Source organism: Cygnus olor, chromosome 9 (genome assembly GCF_009769625.2).
Source record: "Cygnus olor isolate bCygOlo1 chromosome 9, bCygOlo1.pri.v2, whole genome shotgun sequence".
Taxonomy (NCBI): Eukaryota; Metazoa; Chordata; class Aves; order Anseriformes; family Anatidae; genus Cygnus; species Cygnus olor.
Genome location: NC_049177.1, coordinates 22,329,806 through 22,345,055, shown reverse-complemented (window position 1 = coordinate 22,345,055; position 15,250 = coordinate 22,329,806). Strand labels below are relative to the sequence as shown.

The 15,250-nt window shown below is 40.8% G+C and overlaps 1 protein-coding gene across 8 annotated transcripts in view; it reads left to right on the top strand.

Annotated features, from left to right (window-relative positions):
* The window catches only part of LOC121074688 (multiple epidermal growth factor-like domains protein 6), a 194,819-nt gene extending 182,462 nt beyond the window's left edge, over positions 1–12,357 (top strand). For 6 of the 8 annotated variants that reach the window (XM_040567077.1, XM_040567076.1, XM_040567079.1 and 3 more), the window contains 5 exons: positions 2,129–2,257; positions 2,574–2,702; positions 3,336–3,461; positions 6,330–6,458; positions 7,539–12,357. In XM_040567077.1, the coding sequence (XP_040423011.1) occupies positions 2,129–2,257; positions 2,574–2,702; positions 3,336–3,461; positions 6,330–6,458; positions 7,539–7,618 (593 nt within the window). In that variant the 3' untranslated portion in view covers positions 7,619–12,357. Of the gene's footprint in view, positions 1–2,128; positions 2,258–2,573; positions 2,703–3,335; positions 3,462–6,329; positions 6,459–7,538 lie in introns of those variants that run through there. The other 2 variants (XR_005822483.1, XR_005822486.1) reach the window with 2 other exon arrangements.
* Positions 12,358–15,250: the final 2,893 nt, after the last annotated feature.

Genomic DNA, 15,250 nt, shown 5'->3' with positions numbered 1-15,250 from the left:
AGCTGGATTCATCTCTGTAGCTTCTCTCCTGCTGTATTGCCTTAAGTTAGAGCTTTAGATATATTTTTTTAGAGGCAGTTTCCTCGTGAGTCCTCATAATTTAATTCTCATAAATTCCTTTGCATGGACTCTTATTTCTTCTGTCCAACTTTTGTTTTCTTTTTTTCATGGGAACATTGTTTTGTATCTTCTTTCACACACTCTCCCAAGATCAGCAGAAGACAGCGTCTCTGTCCTCTCATTACAGTCTCTCTTGATATTCTTTTCCCTTTGACGTTGGACTACAGTTAAACTTCCCATGTATTGATTTCTCTGATGTTCTGGCAACTTCAGTCCAAAGGAATTGAAATGGTCATGCTATCACATCCTTACTTCTCTGCGTCAGCTCTCCCTTACACAAGGCAAACCACACTTAACAGAATAAGCTCAGTTTTCACTCTAGAAAACCTCCTGCCAGCCCAGCGCAGAGTCTTTTCATGTGTCTTTCCTTTCATTCCATCTCCCAAAAGAGTGCATTTCTGTGTTCCCATTTCTCTTTCTAGATAAGAGATATCTGTAGAGTTACAGACTTAGGTGGGCAGGAAACCGTGAGTTTACTGCTATGATGTCAATTGAATGGTCAGCTTCACATTTAATATGATATCATCATTACATTATAGCTACCACAGGGCAACGTCCTCAGCAGTCTCCAGGACCCTCATTTATGGCCTTCCTGCCCCTGACATCTGTAGAATAACCACCTCCAACTCCATACATATCTCTACCAAGAACTGGTTGTTACAGAGGCATCCAGAAAGGACAGATTTTAAGCAGAATTCTTCTATGCAATTGTTTCCCTTTGTACCTGACAAGACTCGTAAACCTGTTTCTTATATACATGTATATAAGAATATATATATATGTATGTATATATGGAGTCATCATATCAATTCCACGGTGGACAAGCACTAAAATACACACACAAAATAGTGCAGTTAACCAATAACTGGCTAACGTCATGTTGCATAGGCTGTGTGTGTTCATCTCTATGTGTGTTCCTTGAAGTCTCTATCACCACCCATGGGCTGCAATCAGGTTGCAAAGCCCTGGTGGGGTCATGCAGATGCCATATGGAATAACAGATCACGTGTGCATTTTCTAGGTGTGCTGAAACAAAAAGTCTCTGGTGTCAAGCACCGGGGCAGACATGTACACATCACATAAAGGATGGTGTGTGGTATCGTTAGAAAGATCTTCAGTGTTTATCTTTTGACACAGATACTAAGCTATTGGAAAACTCAATCTTAATTTCCACAGCAGCATGGTTTTGAGTCTGTTTTGACTAGAAATCAAAGCTAATCAGGCGTCTTTTTTCTGTTGATTAGATATGATGTTCTTGAAAGATCTTGTCTGACATTTGCAGAGTTACGAATCTGATTATGTGGATGGCCACGCTCAGTTAAGTCGGTCTGCACAGATTCCAATTATCACAGCCGTGGAAGTTAACTTCTGTAGAAATTATGCATAGATTAATTATATTGACACAGTCACCTTTGCGTGACTTGACTTTCAGCAATTTGAGATGTGTTTAGTTCTGTAAAAGTAGATATCTAATTATACATGGAAAGTCTGTCGCTATGTGTGAAAAAATCACCTCCCATTTTTATTAGAAGTCAAATAGTGTGAACTCCAATGATAACACAGAGGAGGAAAAGCTCTGTGTTTTCTTTCACACTTTGTAAGTGTCTAAAGAAAGTATTGCTGTAGATGTAGGGGAAAAAAAGAAAAGATACCATTTATTCTGTGGCTTCAAAACACTTTAGGGAGTGTGAAGGTTCAACATCGACTGTATGGAGAGATAAATTTAAAGAGGTAGACTATAAGAAGTACAGGAAAAGTGAGCTCTTCGAACATCTATAAAGCAATTCTCATCAAAGTAAGTAAGCATGTAATAATAGTGCAGAAATGCTGTGCCTTCAGTGAGCACACCTGCATGAAGAGAATGAAATTCATAACAATTGTTCACCTGAGCTCTGCAAGTTATTATGTGGGCATTACGTCTCAGCTGGAAAAGCTGTCAGGTAGGAGCTTTTCTGGGTGAGGTCGGTGATTCTTTCTTGTTTTTTTTTTGTCCGCATGTGGTCAGCAGAATGTCTCCCTGGGAAGTACGGCTCTGGCTGCGGCTTGGACTGCATGTGTCAGCACAACGGCACTTGTGACAGGTTCACGGGGTGCTGCCGGTGCCCCGAAGGGTATTACGGACGCTCCTGCGAGCACAGTAAGAACCCACCAGCAGCCCGGGTCGCCTGGTTTCCAGCAGTAACACAGTGTGGGGTGTCAGAGCGGTTCGGTGGTGGTTCAGTTAAAGTTCTGGGGGTGTTCCAGATCACCCGTCTGCTTCCAGGCATAGTAACTTGCATACCTCTGACGTCGGGGTGTTGCTGGTGAGTTTAAGAGCAGATGGGATTATTAGCAGTAATGGTAAATACCACTTTTGTTGGCTCCCAGGGAAGGTAGCTGCAAATACAGAGGATTTTAAAGGGATGTATGTTTTTCTTAATAAACTTTCCTCACTTGACACTTTCATTTCTCAGGGTGCCCCCTTGGATTTTACGGGCTAAGCTGTCTTCATGCATGCGCCTGTAAAAATGGAGCGAGCTGCGATGTCGTGACGGGGCAGTGCATTTGTCCTTCAGGTTATCAGGGTGTCCACTGTGACAAAGGTATTTATACCCATCTGATGTAAAAAAAATAAATAAATCACATCATTATTTAATAGTTTGTTTGTTGAGAGCAACATCTTCCGTATTTTGAGCTTTGTGAATATCCTGGAACATTGAACGTGTGATCATTTACCTGTTACATAGCTGGGTGTTCTCATTTCCTTATAAATTAACTAACCTGGTTTTGATTAATGGAGTGAAAGTCCTGGTCTCCATGCTGTCTTGCAGCAATGAGTTCCACATGTTGCTTATTAAGTTTCTTGTGCTGATTTTAAATTTGCTTCTAAAATTCCAAGTAAGATTATTAAATTGGTACATGTCAAGCCAGTTGAGTGTTATGGAATGGTCTACTGAAGAGTTCTAATTAAAAAGGAAAATAAGTGCCAGTAACATTTTGGGACAGATTTACAGATACTTTTGATATGTTGGATTAGATGAAACCAGCAGAGAGTTCACATAAATATTATGCCTGTTCCACTGTATTCAGTCCTTCATTAAACTTGGCATTTGCACGAGGTTCAGCTGAGAGTTTATGAGCTTCTCTCCGAGACATCCTTCAAAAGCTCTTCTGGCCTGATGTATTTGTTGCAATGCCCATGTGCAGTGCACCTAAAATCATGCTATTCCCACCAGGCTGTGACAGCGGGTGGTTTGGAGAGAGCTGCCAGCGTCAGTGTGACTGCGGAGGAGCTCCCTGTGACCCAGCCACTGGGAAGTGCCTCTGCCCACCTGGGAAGACTGGAGACAAGTGTGACATCGGTAAGAGGAATATTTTCTAGGGGCTGGACTATGCACAGTTAAACCTATGTGACCCGTTGGCTGGTCTGAGCATAGCTGTGAAAGGACATTTGCCAGTACAAAGTATTCGAGAACACATTGTTTGCAGCAAATTACTCTCGTGCACGTTATCACCGTTTTTAGCACCAGGCTGTACTCTTGATTTAATCAATGTTTAAATTGATACACCGATAGGGAAGCCATGTATGGGTCAGCAGTAAAATGTCACTTGCCTTGAGTTTCAGAGAACAGGCGCTGCTGAATACACCGAGAAGCCCACAAGTTCTGCAGATGTAGGGGGGAGGACTCAGGAGGGCTGCAACTGGGCACGAAGGGATCAGATCGTGCGGGTGTTTTGTCACAGGGACATTTGTGGGGGTTTTCAGACCAGTGCAAACGTGTCCAGCTCCAGGTGAGGGTAGTGGAGCTCAGTAGCCGTTGCTGGCTCTAGGATTCAGCAGTAGTCCGGGAACATTTAATCCAAATAGAATTGCCTCATATGCATCACAGACACTTGGGTTGTGTGTTTGGTAAATGGTTGGCCCACAAAAGCAGGATTATTTTGCAACAAGGGTATAAAAATAGGTGAGAAAATTCTCCTGTAAAGAAAACCAAGCAAACTGATGAAACCGTTGCAGGGCTGAGAGGCAGTAAGGACGGGCAAGGTTCTTGAGCCAGATTCTGATCTCAGTTATGCTGGTGGAAATTTTGGGTAATCGGTAAAAAGAATCACACTGGTTTAAACAAGTGTAAGAATAGATGTGTGATCCTAATGTTGTGGCAAACAAGATACAGGGAGTGAACGCCCACGTGCTAATTAATGTTGGAGGATCATGCAAGGAACCACAATCCTCCCAAGCCCCAGAATCACAGGGGGGGAATATTATTCCTCCTTTCATTCTAGGAGAGGGCAGGAAACAGCTTTAAATACCCTGTTATTAATGCAAGTGAGGGGTCAAGTAATCGCCAGGAGCTTAGGGGCTAGTGCAATCCAAAAAACTAAAAGGGAGAATCATTTGCTTGCCGGACTGCACTGCCGTGTGGTCAGAAATTGAAGCAACCCAGTCTCCAGGCACTGGTGCGACTGGGACTTATCTACCCTGCAGCAAGTAGGGCTCTGTGCACCCAGAGGCCTTGCCAGTGAAGTTTTAGCAGAAACGGAACGCAAGGGGGAAGCTCAGCACCAAAAATCTGAGCCGAGTTCTTGCTTCTTGCAAACTCTAGGAGTCATTTTTATTTTTCTTAAATCAACTGGGGTAGCCCCCATCCATGAGAAGCTGTTATGGGGTAGGTTTTATTTGCATTTTTATTTTCAATTAGGCTCAGTTCATCTGTGATATAACTGTGAGCAGCTGTGTCTGTGCAGCAGCCATAAAGATAAAAGGCCTGATTTTAATTTGAACTCTGGTAAAGCACCCATTAAACAGGCAAAATGTTAATTAAAAAGAAAAAAAAGAGAGAGAATATAACAGACTTTTATGGGCACTCCTTTTCTGTAGTAAATTAACATTGCAGACTTTCAAACAGATGTCTTAAATACACATTGTTATTAACATGAAAATGTGGTATTACATAAATTAAAATCAGGTCCAGAGGTGTTCGAGGAGACCTTTTCTCATAACATTTCCTAATTGAAAAGGCCAAGCTCTGAGCGCATGGGGAGAGTTCTGCCACGTGTTGGGGCTGCAGCTGATGCAGGGCTCGGGAGCACTTTTATTTACCTCATGGTGCCTGCATGAGAAAGCAAGCGCCTGGATTATTTACAGTGGTTTTCGGCGAGGTGAGGGAGAGAGGGCCATTGTTTACAATGCATTTAGCACCCTGCCCTGTGACCTGCTGCTAACTTTCCCTTCCTGCCTGTGCTCTGAATGCATAAAAAATTGCAATGAGCATTTGTCAGCCTAGGCATGAAATGTTCTTGTCCATCCTTTGCAGTGGAGGTAGATAAGAGACCTTTTGTGAGCTGAAATTGCCAGGAGGCAGCCGAGTTGTGTGATCAGAGCATGATGTATGAATATGCATAAAATGGATTAATTTCCAGTCCCACTTTCTGTGAGTGGAAGCTCTTTGCTGCTGCTCACTGGCAGCCAAGCCAGTAGAGAGCCACAGGAGATAGTGTGGCTCCAGGACGCTGACAGGAACTTTCCTGAGCAAATCCCAAGATCTCTTCTGTTGGGCTGCCAACCCCTGGTTGGACACTGGGGATGATTCCTATTCCGGGAACTTCTTTAGGACAGCTGGGTTACAGTTTGGGTGGACCACGCGGTAGATGAAACTTGAGGACTGCAAGGCTTTCCAAACTGTCATGTTTTAATATTAGCAGATGTAGGTGTCTAAGCAGCTTCCTGATCCCAAATCTGTATCTCCTGAGAGAAATATAGCAAAAGCATGTTATTATTTAAGACAGTTTCTTATACAGCATAATAATAACTGATTATTTTTATTTTTTTTTACTTTTATATTGATAAGTATATAACTTTGGGCAAAACAAGGTTAATTCTTCTAACCCAGATTTTTATGCCAGATGGTATGAAGAGATTAAAAAACAATATTATTTTCAGTTCAGCAGTTGAGCCTAACAAAGCTTCCCCTTGTCTATAGAGCTTGATGGAGGTCCACATTCTCACCAGAGCATGTGTGAAGTTTATACTCTGTCCCAGGGACTTTTATGATTTTTTTTTTAATAAATATCCCTAATTTTCTTACTGTGTTTGCATTTTGCCCTGACTGCTGACATTGGTCTCAGTTCCTTCCATTTCTGTCCACGCATTTTCAAGGAGGCTCTTCTGTAGCACAGCCATCAAACAGGGAGAAGCATTCACCCTCTTCCAAACACTTGTGTCCTTCCAGGATGCAGGTCGGACCAGTACGGCCCCAATTGCTCTCTGCGATGCCAGTGTGCCAGCAAATCCCAGTGCAATCCCTACAACGGGAAGTGCGTGTGCCCAGCCACATGGATGGGGCCAACCTGCAAAGAAGGTAACACAACCTGGTGGTGCACGGGCTTTCTTAGTCAAAGAAATCATGCATTGACCATAGCCAGTGGACCTCGTGGACAGGAGTAGCACCCCATCATGCCAACGTGCTGCTCAGCAGCAGCCACCACTGTTTCTGTGTCAGGCTGTGTGATGCAGTAGCCCTTCTGCATTTCCCTCTCTGGTGAAAAACTCAGAGCCCATGACAGAAGCAGCTTTGCTTGGAAGGGTTGTGTCGGTGTGTGCTGCCCTCCCAAAGGCCCAGGAGCCTGATGTCCCAAATGCCAGAGGATACTGCAAACACTGGGACTCGTTCCGGGTGGTTGTGAGGCCTTGGTCAAACTGGTTTCCCCTCAGAGAAGGCTGTGATGTGGAGAGGTTGTGCTGCTTGCTCAAGGGTTCCTGTGTCTGCCTCCAGCACAGCTGTGCTGGAGAGCTGTATGCTTTTCTGTGCCTGGAGGTATGAAATTGTGCCCTGAAAGAGCTGATATCCCACAGCCTTGTAAGATGAATGAAGAGATTTATTTGCTGTGCATGCCATCAGACACACATACTGTTCATAGAGATGGCAGGTTTTGAAGAGCATGATGAGATCTGTTAAGTGGCTGGATAAGTAGATGAAACATTGAAAAATACACTTGGATTGATCTGTGAGGGCCCAAGAAGCTCAGCACACTGTCACAAAAGGTTTTTGTCTGTCTGTGGTTTTTATTTTTTTTTATTTTTGGGTTTTGTTGTTGTTGTTGTTGTATTGTTTTTAATTTAGGTAATTTCTCTTCTTCATGATGTACAGTACCGTGTGCTGTTTCCTTTCACATGTAGTCTAAACACGTCTGGCTTTTGGTGTTACCAAGCAAGTCTGCCATTAGTTTAGGAAATATTTTGGGAACCTTCCATTTAAGAGTTGCTTTTACTGTTTTGATGGTTCCATCTGCCTCTATGAGTAGGCCAGTTAACTCAGTCCTCTACCTTTCTTTGAAGAGTACCATTTATTAAATTGTTTAAGTGTAAATTGTATAATCTATATAATATTTCAGTATTATGTTATATAGACCTAAGACTGCGTTTCTACTTAATTCTCTAGGTGGCCCTCCAAAGCCTCCTTTTTATGAAGAACAAACTCAAGAAAGAGGGAGTATTTTTCCAAGAGCTCTACAACAGTAACATTTGGACTAATAAATGAACTGTTTTATATGCACAGACGGTATTTGAATTTGGATATGAAAACAGCTATTCAATTCAGCTTGAATTGTGCTGAAGTATTCACACTTCTTATGGAAGACTACAGAGGCCATTTAGTAGCTGGATCCTTTTAAAAAGTTGAATCTGTTTCATGTATTTATTCCTAGCCTCTTACCCCTCCATTAATCTGCCTGGGACACTGGTTCTGATATATACGATAATTCATCGTTTGAAAGCTTGGACATGTTTTTAGTAAAACCAGCTCCAAAGAGTATCAGGATAAGCAGCATGTAACACATCAACTGACGGTGAGCCATACAATGTATAAGTGACTTTCTAAACCCACTTGACAACCGGCATGAAGTTAAATGAGTGTTTAACATATTAAGAAGCCAATATGGATTCACTGCAAAATCACGTTGCACAGAAACTAGTGAAATTCACCACATTCCTCTTTGAAAAATATCTTATGCTCTAGAAAAACATCCGGTCTAATTTTAAAATTGCAACTGATGAAGAATCCACCACAGTCCTTGATAAGATGTTAATTAATTTAAGAATATGTACCATTTCAAGTGTGGATTGGTTGGAAGTGTCCGTCTGTATCTTGCTTGCATCTGAGTCTCTTTTCTAAAGAGCAGGATGACATCTGTCAGGCTCTTCTGGCTTTCTGCATTCTCCCATCTTGCCAGCTGAGTTTCTCAGTGGTTTGCCGAGTCAAACTGTCCAGCAGTTCTTGTAAAACTCTAACGTCTAATGCAGAAAGTTTTATCCTGGATGAAGAAAATGGATAGTTAGCAAGGATATATATGTGTAATGATAATCTGTGTGCTCTGTGTGTAAAGGATTATAATGTGCTCTTACTGCACAATAACTTCATTGCCAGTTTTAAAAAGTCCTTCGTGATGCCATTCAACAGCTGCTGTTGGTCACTTAGAACAAGGACATTTTGGTGCTATTTTGTATGTTTACACAGGTTGTTCTTTAATATAGGACTAAGTCATTATAAAGAAATAATGTTCTTTGTTATAATATTCTGAATTAACCAGGCTACAAGATTTCAGAGTACCTCTTTTCACCTCTCTTCAGGTTCGGAGTTACAAAACCTGTGTAGTAACCTCTTGAGTCTGACCAGATCAAAAGTGCACTTAGTAAAAGACACCAGCACCATAGGCTCTGGGGACAAGGTAGTACGAGCTGTTCCAGGACTTGTGTTCACACACCACAACAAATTGCAATGCTGCAAGAAAATATTTTTGTCTTAAAAGAGAGAAAGTGACAATAATTGACGCTAACTTGTGATTTTTAAAAATGTTTGTTGTTGCAGTTGGTTAATGAGTATGTGAAGTAACAGTTACCCCGTGGTTCACCCCAGGTCTTAACCCAATCTGCAGCCATTAGCTGTCTGCTACGGAGCAAGTACCACTTGCTCACCTGGGACTGCACTTCAAACTGTGATCTACTGAAAGCAATACAGGTTTGGGAAGTGTTTTTCAAGCTTCATGGAAGTCTTATTGTTGCTATTCATCACTTCACAGGTATTGGAAGCCATTGTAAACTCAGTAAAGATATTTGTGACTGTGACCAAATTAATTAACCAACTGCTTTCAGCCAGAAAATCTCAGGGGTTGATTCTGATCCCTTGTCATTTCTTTGTTATAGCTGAATAAATCACTAGAACCTTTGCTTGACTTGATGTAAACATGACAAAATTGTTGTCCCCAAACTAGTCAGAAGCGAGTGGTTCTCAGCAGGCCTCTTCTGTCAGCTGTGACATTTTAAATGTTCTTTTGGAGATGTGCTGGCCTAGATCTGATCTCAAAATGGTGTGAAGTTGGGGCAGTTTAACTGAATTAGAACTGTTAAGGTAAATCTTGTGCAAGATGACTAGTTATCATCATAGTAACTGCTGGAGAAAAAGAACCATCCAAGTCAAGCAACTGATGTCTTTTGATCCTATGTATTTACTACAAACTACAACAGTAATGCAAGCATTGCATTCAAAATTTTTCATATTATCATAGAATAGATAGCTTGGAAGAGACCTCTGGAGGTACAGGCTTCTCCTTAAAGCATGGTCAACTTCAAAGTTGACAAAGTTGCTGAGAGAGCATCCAGTTATGTTAAATATCTCCGAAGATGGACAGCCCACAACCTCTTTGGGGCCCTGCCCAGTGCATGCTCACAGTTTTTTTTTCCTAGTTTCTGACCAGAATTTCCCATGTTTCAACTTCTGTCCACTGCCTCTCGTCCTTTCAATGTGCATGTCTGAGAAGAGTTTGGCTTCACCTTGTCTGCAGCCCCCATGGGGCAGCTGAAGACAGCAATGGCACCTCCCACGGTCTTCTCTGCTGACGACTGAGGACGCCCTGCTCCCTCAGAGCCTCCTGCGTGCTGTGCCCCAGCCCCAGCGGTTACCTCCGCGACCCTTCGCCAGCCCCAGTCCAGTCTGCTGGACATTTTGGTTCCCAGAAAGATGCCCGATGTCTGGTATGGTTACTCAGCAGCTAATGCACAAAACCCAAGAACTTACATATTGCTGTTTGACAGCAGTTTATAAAATGTACTGTTTTCTTCTTATCTTTGTATACTTGTGTGTGATTAGAGCAGCTAATCAAAGGGGGAACTTTTCCCAAGCCATATTCTTTACACCTGTGTATTCTTGTTTACATTTTCCACAGTATCTTGATACTAGAATTGTAAATATGTACTATAAGGGAAGTAAAAGATTTTGTATTAAGTATTTTTAAAGAATGTCACAATGTTAGGTACATGATGAAACACGTATTTTAAGTGACTGATACTGAGCCTGTGCCAATGAATTGGGGGCCCAAGTAGATCTGCCTGGGAAATAGTTTCAGCAAACTTATTTTTTTTAGATTGGAAAATGCCAATTCATACAAAACTATTCATATGCAATAGTCTTTTTTATTAATTCCTCCTTCAAAATACTTCTTAGCTTCCTTATGTTATTGCCCTGGGGACAGAAGTTCACTTCAGTGCCATTAAACAGATCATTCTGATCTGGGGCTCAATATGACTTTTTGTTCCAAAACATAGAATAAAGCACAATCATATAAAGATGAAGATAAAAATTAAGTATTTAAAAAATATTAAAAGAAGACTTTTCAATGTCTTTTCTTGGTTTGTTATTTTTGTAGGTTTTCACTTTTTTCACAAAGCGGGGAAAACGTTTATAGGATGTCATTTTCTAAAAGAGCTAAAACTTTTCATCATTAGCTATTGTCAATTTACTTGCTTGTGATATCACTAATGTGTTTTGATGCTACTCCTTATTTCACATTAACAAATTTACCTAATTCTGTGCCTGAAAAATAGTCTTTATTAGACTGCATGGACTTTTTGTAATGGAAAAGCTACTAAATTAGAATAGATTGGCGTTGTGGCAAGTGAGTGGAAAGTGAGCTTAATTACTACTAAAATAATATAACTGCTTATTTGGTTCATCAGTGAAAGACTGTCAGGATGAACATCCTGAACATAGCACTGCTGTTTGTTGAAAATGAAAGTGAAAACTCCAGTGAAAATGGTTTGTGATTTAAATTTATGTCCATTTTCCACTTGGTAATGACTTTCTTGGCTATCTGATTCCCAGAGGACTGAAGTTAATTATGCTTTCTTGAAACGAGTGCTCTGTGTATTCCACTGTAACACGCTTGCATACACAGATAACTCTTTTTAGAAAGACATTTAAATTATTTTGAACATGCAATTTCTGTGCGAAATGCCACTCTCTTTCCTTGTTGTGTATTCCAGATAACTTCACTTTGAGAAGAGTGGAAACGAGCTGAGTGTAACTCAGTGGATCCAGCAGAATTTTATTCAATGTGAATTCATGAAACCAGAACAACATGTTTTAAGTTAGACTTCAGTATTTATAACACTATTCTCATAGGAAAACAATCAGAATTTTAAAAATTCCCCGCTTCTCCTGCCAAAAATTATTATTCTACTTTTATCCTTTTTATGTTGAAGAACCATAACTATTAAAGTTTGCCCAGATTTCTTGCCAACCATATTATTTTGATTGGCTGCAGATTTCTGTTTGTGTAAGTAATAACCATCACAGTGTCAGAAGTTGCCAACGGGACAAACATGGAAATTATACCTTTCTATCCTTTCCAGAGTAGCCAAAGACAGAGTTTGGAGCCATCGTGGCTTCACACTGCTGATCTAACAATGACAAATAACAACCTTTCTGTAAGAGTTTAGTGTTTTATCAGAGCAAAGAAAAGTTTGTGAAGAGCTCCTAAAAAGAGCTGGTATACCCAGATACCTCCATCTTCCCATCCATCTGTTAATTTTTATTTTTATTTTTTGTAGTTAGGCCAGAAACTTCCTCAGACCCCAGTTCCTGAAGGACTTTTCCTGCACATGGACCTGCGGCTGACTGCACCAGCTCCATGCATGAGCTGCAACTGTGCTCAGTAATTATTTTGTGGGGCCAAAGCTTTAAATTCGAATGCTGTAAAGCAATTTCCAGCAGTAAGCGAGGAAACTCAGACTTGTAGTGTACGCATTGTTTATTATTTTTTTTTGTTGTTGTTGCTTTTAATAAGCAGTTGCATAGCAATGTTATGTCTGTGAATTTGTGACCCCTTTCAAAGAATATGTGGGGTGTATCTCAAAACTGTACTGTACTTTCTGTTGTACACATATCACAGTGAAAGGATGCTTTTTTTTATATATATAAAGTTGTCATTAAAAGTTGTTCTTGTTTTCTCCTTATTGATAGCCTTAATGCAGTAGGCTTATATTGTGGATGACAATTTACTCTGTTAAACTAATTTACATTCAGAGCGAACACACTGAAATCACACCTGCTCTTAGTAGTTTGTACGGAATAAATAATGGCCTTTATATAAATGGGTTTGTATAAAGATCCCTGACCAGAGCAACTTGTCCAGTGACTGAGCCTGATAAATAGAGGTTTTTGGCACTCAGACTCCAGAGCATTAGAAATATTCAAAACAGAGCATAAATCTTGTTGGAAGAGGCTGGTTATGAAGTGTAACATTTCTGGAAGACTTGGGCATTAAGCACTTTGAAGGTATTTGAAACCGCACACCTGCAGGCTTCCATCAGACTTCTTGGACACTTCCCAGAGCCTAATACTTGCCGAACAAATAGCCTTGTTCACCTTAAGGGTATTGTCTTCTCACATTGGCAGGAGCTAAAGGAACACATGGGCCTGTTTAATGCCAAATAATGCAGTAAGTGTGTGCTGGTTAATTGGAAGTAGCATGCTAAATTGAATTCAAAATGTGTAACAAAGGGGGGACAGTATATCAAGCTGTCAGAGAAAAAAAGTGGACAGATACAGCTAGCTAGATTCTGGGAGAAAAACTTTACAGGCTGGGACTTATTTTAAAATTTTAGAGCAAATGCTTCTTAAATTGAGCTCTGTAGTACTGCAGGATTTTGTCATATGTGATTTACTTCATTTTTCATACAGTTTTCAATAAGGATTAGAATAATTACGTTCATTTGATTTGTCATCGTTTTGACATATGTTGTAAAGATAGTCCTACAATTCTTGTAACTTGTTCAATAATTTCTTTATTAGAAGCAACATTTAGACGATATAGAAAGAAATTGTTGAAGTTATTGTACTAAACTTTCAATCCCAACGACTGCAGTTAACAGCTGATCAAAAAGTAGACGTGGTGGGTTAATGTGCTCGGTGTATGGTTTTAGTAGATCTATGGCACAGGAATGAGTGATCTCCTGATGGTGATGCTGGAAGCATCGCTCTGTGGTGTCATCCCTTCGGCATCTTCAGACACAGCTGAACCAATCTGTAGCCCAACTGTTTATCTCTTATTTTAGTCAGCAAAAAAAGTTCAGGGTGGTAATGCAGCGCTCTGTATACACAGTAAAAAAAGATAAAAAGTCCAAAACCCATGAATGATTTAAAAATTACTTAGAAGTTCAGACATTGCTTTGTTGATTCCTTCAAGCATGGTAGGCTTTTTTTTTTTAAAAAAAAAAAAAAAAAAGAAAAGAAAAAGAAAACACACTCAACTGTGTTGTTTTATATATGAATAAAGATGTCAGCAACTAGTCATCTAACTGTCCATGCCATTTGGCAGTATCTAGCTTCCTTTTCAGTAACAGCCCAATAAATCTTTATCTTCTCGTAAGCTGATGACAGCAAAACATCTTGAGAAGCTGCATGTGGTGTAGATATTATAGTTAATTCTTATAATGCTTCATGCCACCATCTACTGGGTGTTTCTCCAGTCCAGATGTAACATCTTGGCTTCAGGCATGTGCTCATGTCTCCCTCTAGTGATTCCAAGGACCTAATGAAAATTAAACTAATTAATTACTTTTAGGACTCTGATTTCTTGGTGTAAGAGATCCAAAAGTTAGGCCGGCTGCTGCCCAGAGGCCAAATTGTGATTGATTCATTAATGTTGCAGGCTAAATCCTACCAGCAGCAGTCCTAGACTGAGGTCCAAGTGAGTGAAGACTGCCCAGACGTGGCAGTGTTGTGGTCCTGCCCCGAGTCTACCGTGCTCATCCACAGCACCTGAGCTCCGTCTGCTCACGTTCCCTGAGCGCTGGCACATGCCTTTTACCGACAGTAACACCAATTTACAGATTTCCAATTTGCAGTTTCTGTACTTTGCAATACGTTTTCTTTCTATCTCCAGCTCCTCCGTAGTTTGTCCAGTTCCATGAGGGAAACCTGTTGTGAAACCTCGAGCTTTGTCTCCTTTCCGTACCCTGCTTTGAAGACCCGGGAGCACCAGAGTTAACCGAGTGCACGTTTCCTGGCCAAGGGGAGCCCTGTTTGGGGTGGAAATGCTCCACTGTTCACACTGATTCTGTCCTGCTGTTCCAGGTCTAATTAAGAAGAAACTGGCCTGTCGTTTCTTTGTTATTTTGTAAGTCTTACAGTGCTATAAATTACTTACAAAGTGACTTGATGAAAATTCTCTGGTTTTTGCAGCTGGAGTTTTTTCATCCAGAAATCCAGTTCTGAATGATTTATATGTCCTGTAAGATATGCAGTAAGATTCCTTTCTGTATGTCATCAACACAGAGTAAGATCAGTGTGAGCAGAGGCTGTAGGGGTAATTCCTGCCTGTCAGTTTGCTTTTTTCACTTTGCTATTTGACATTTAAGTTGTGGTAGCCTTTGTGGATCTTGGCCTTGCTCTACTAGGCACACGAGAAAGCTGCTCTTAATTATTACTTTAACCTTAAGGGTATATATGAAGTACAGAATAGCAGGCATAAAAGCATCACGTTAAATATGGGGCATATTCCTGCATAATGAGGGCTGGGAGGGCTGCAGGAGCAGCCTCAAAATGAAGGGCTTGAACCTTTTGCTGCGCCTTTCTCCATTTCTCCATCCTCTCTCCTCCTCTGAAAGCACGAAGTTTGACCAGACACCTTGAAGAACTATTAGGACCGTTCACGGTCACATTTAACATGTTACATTTTTACAAGAACTAGTGAATTTGATCAGAAAATAGTTATTTTTGGCTGCCAATCTAGCAAAACCACTTAAAATACAAACTCAAGAATGTGTTGAAAGGAGACAGTTTGCCAGCACTGCTATTGTTGTAGCAAAGTCTCCCCT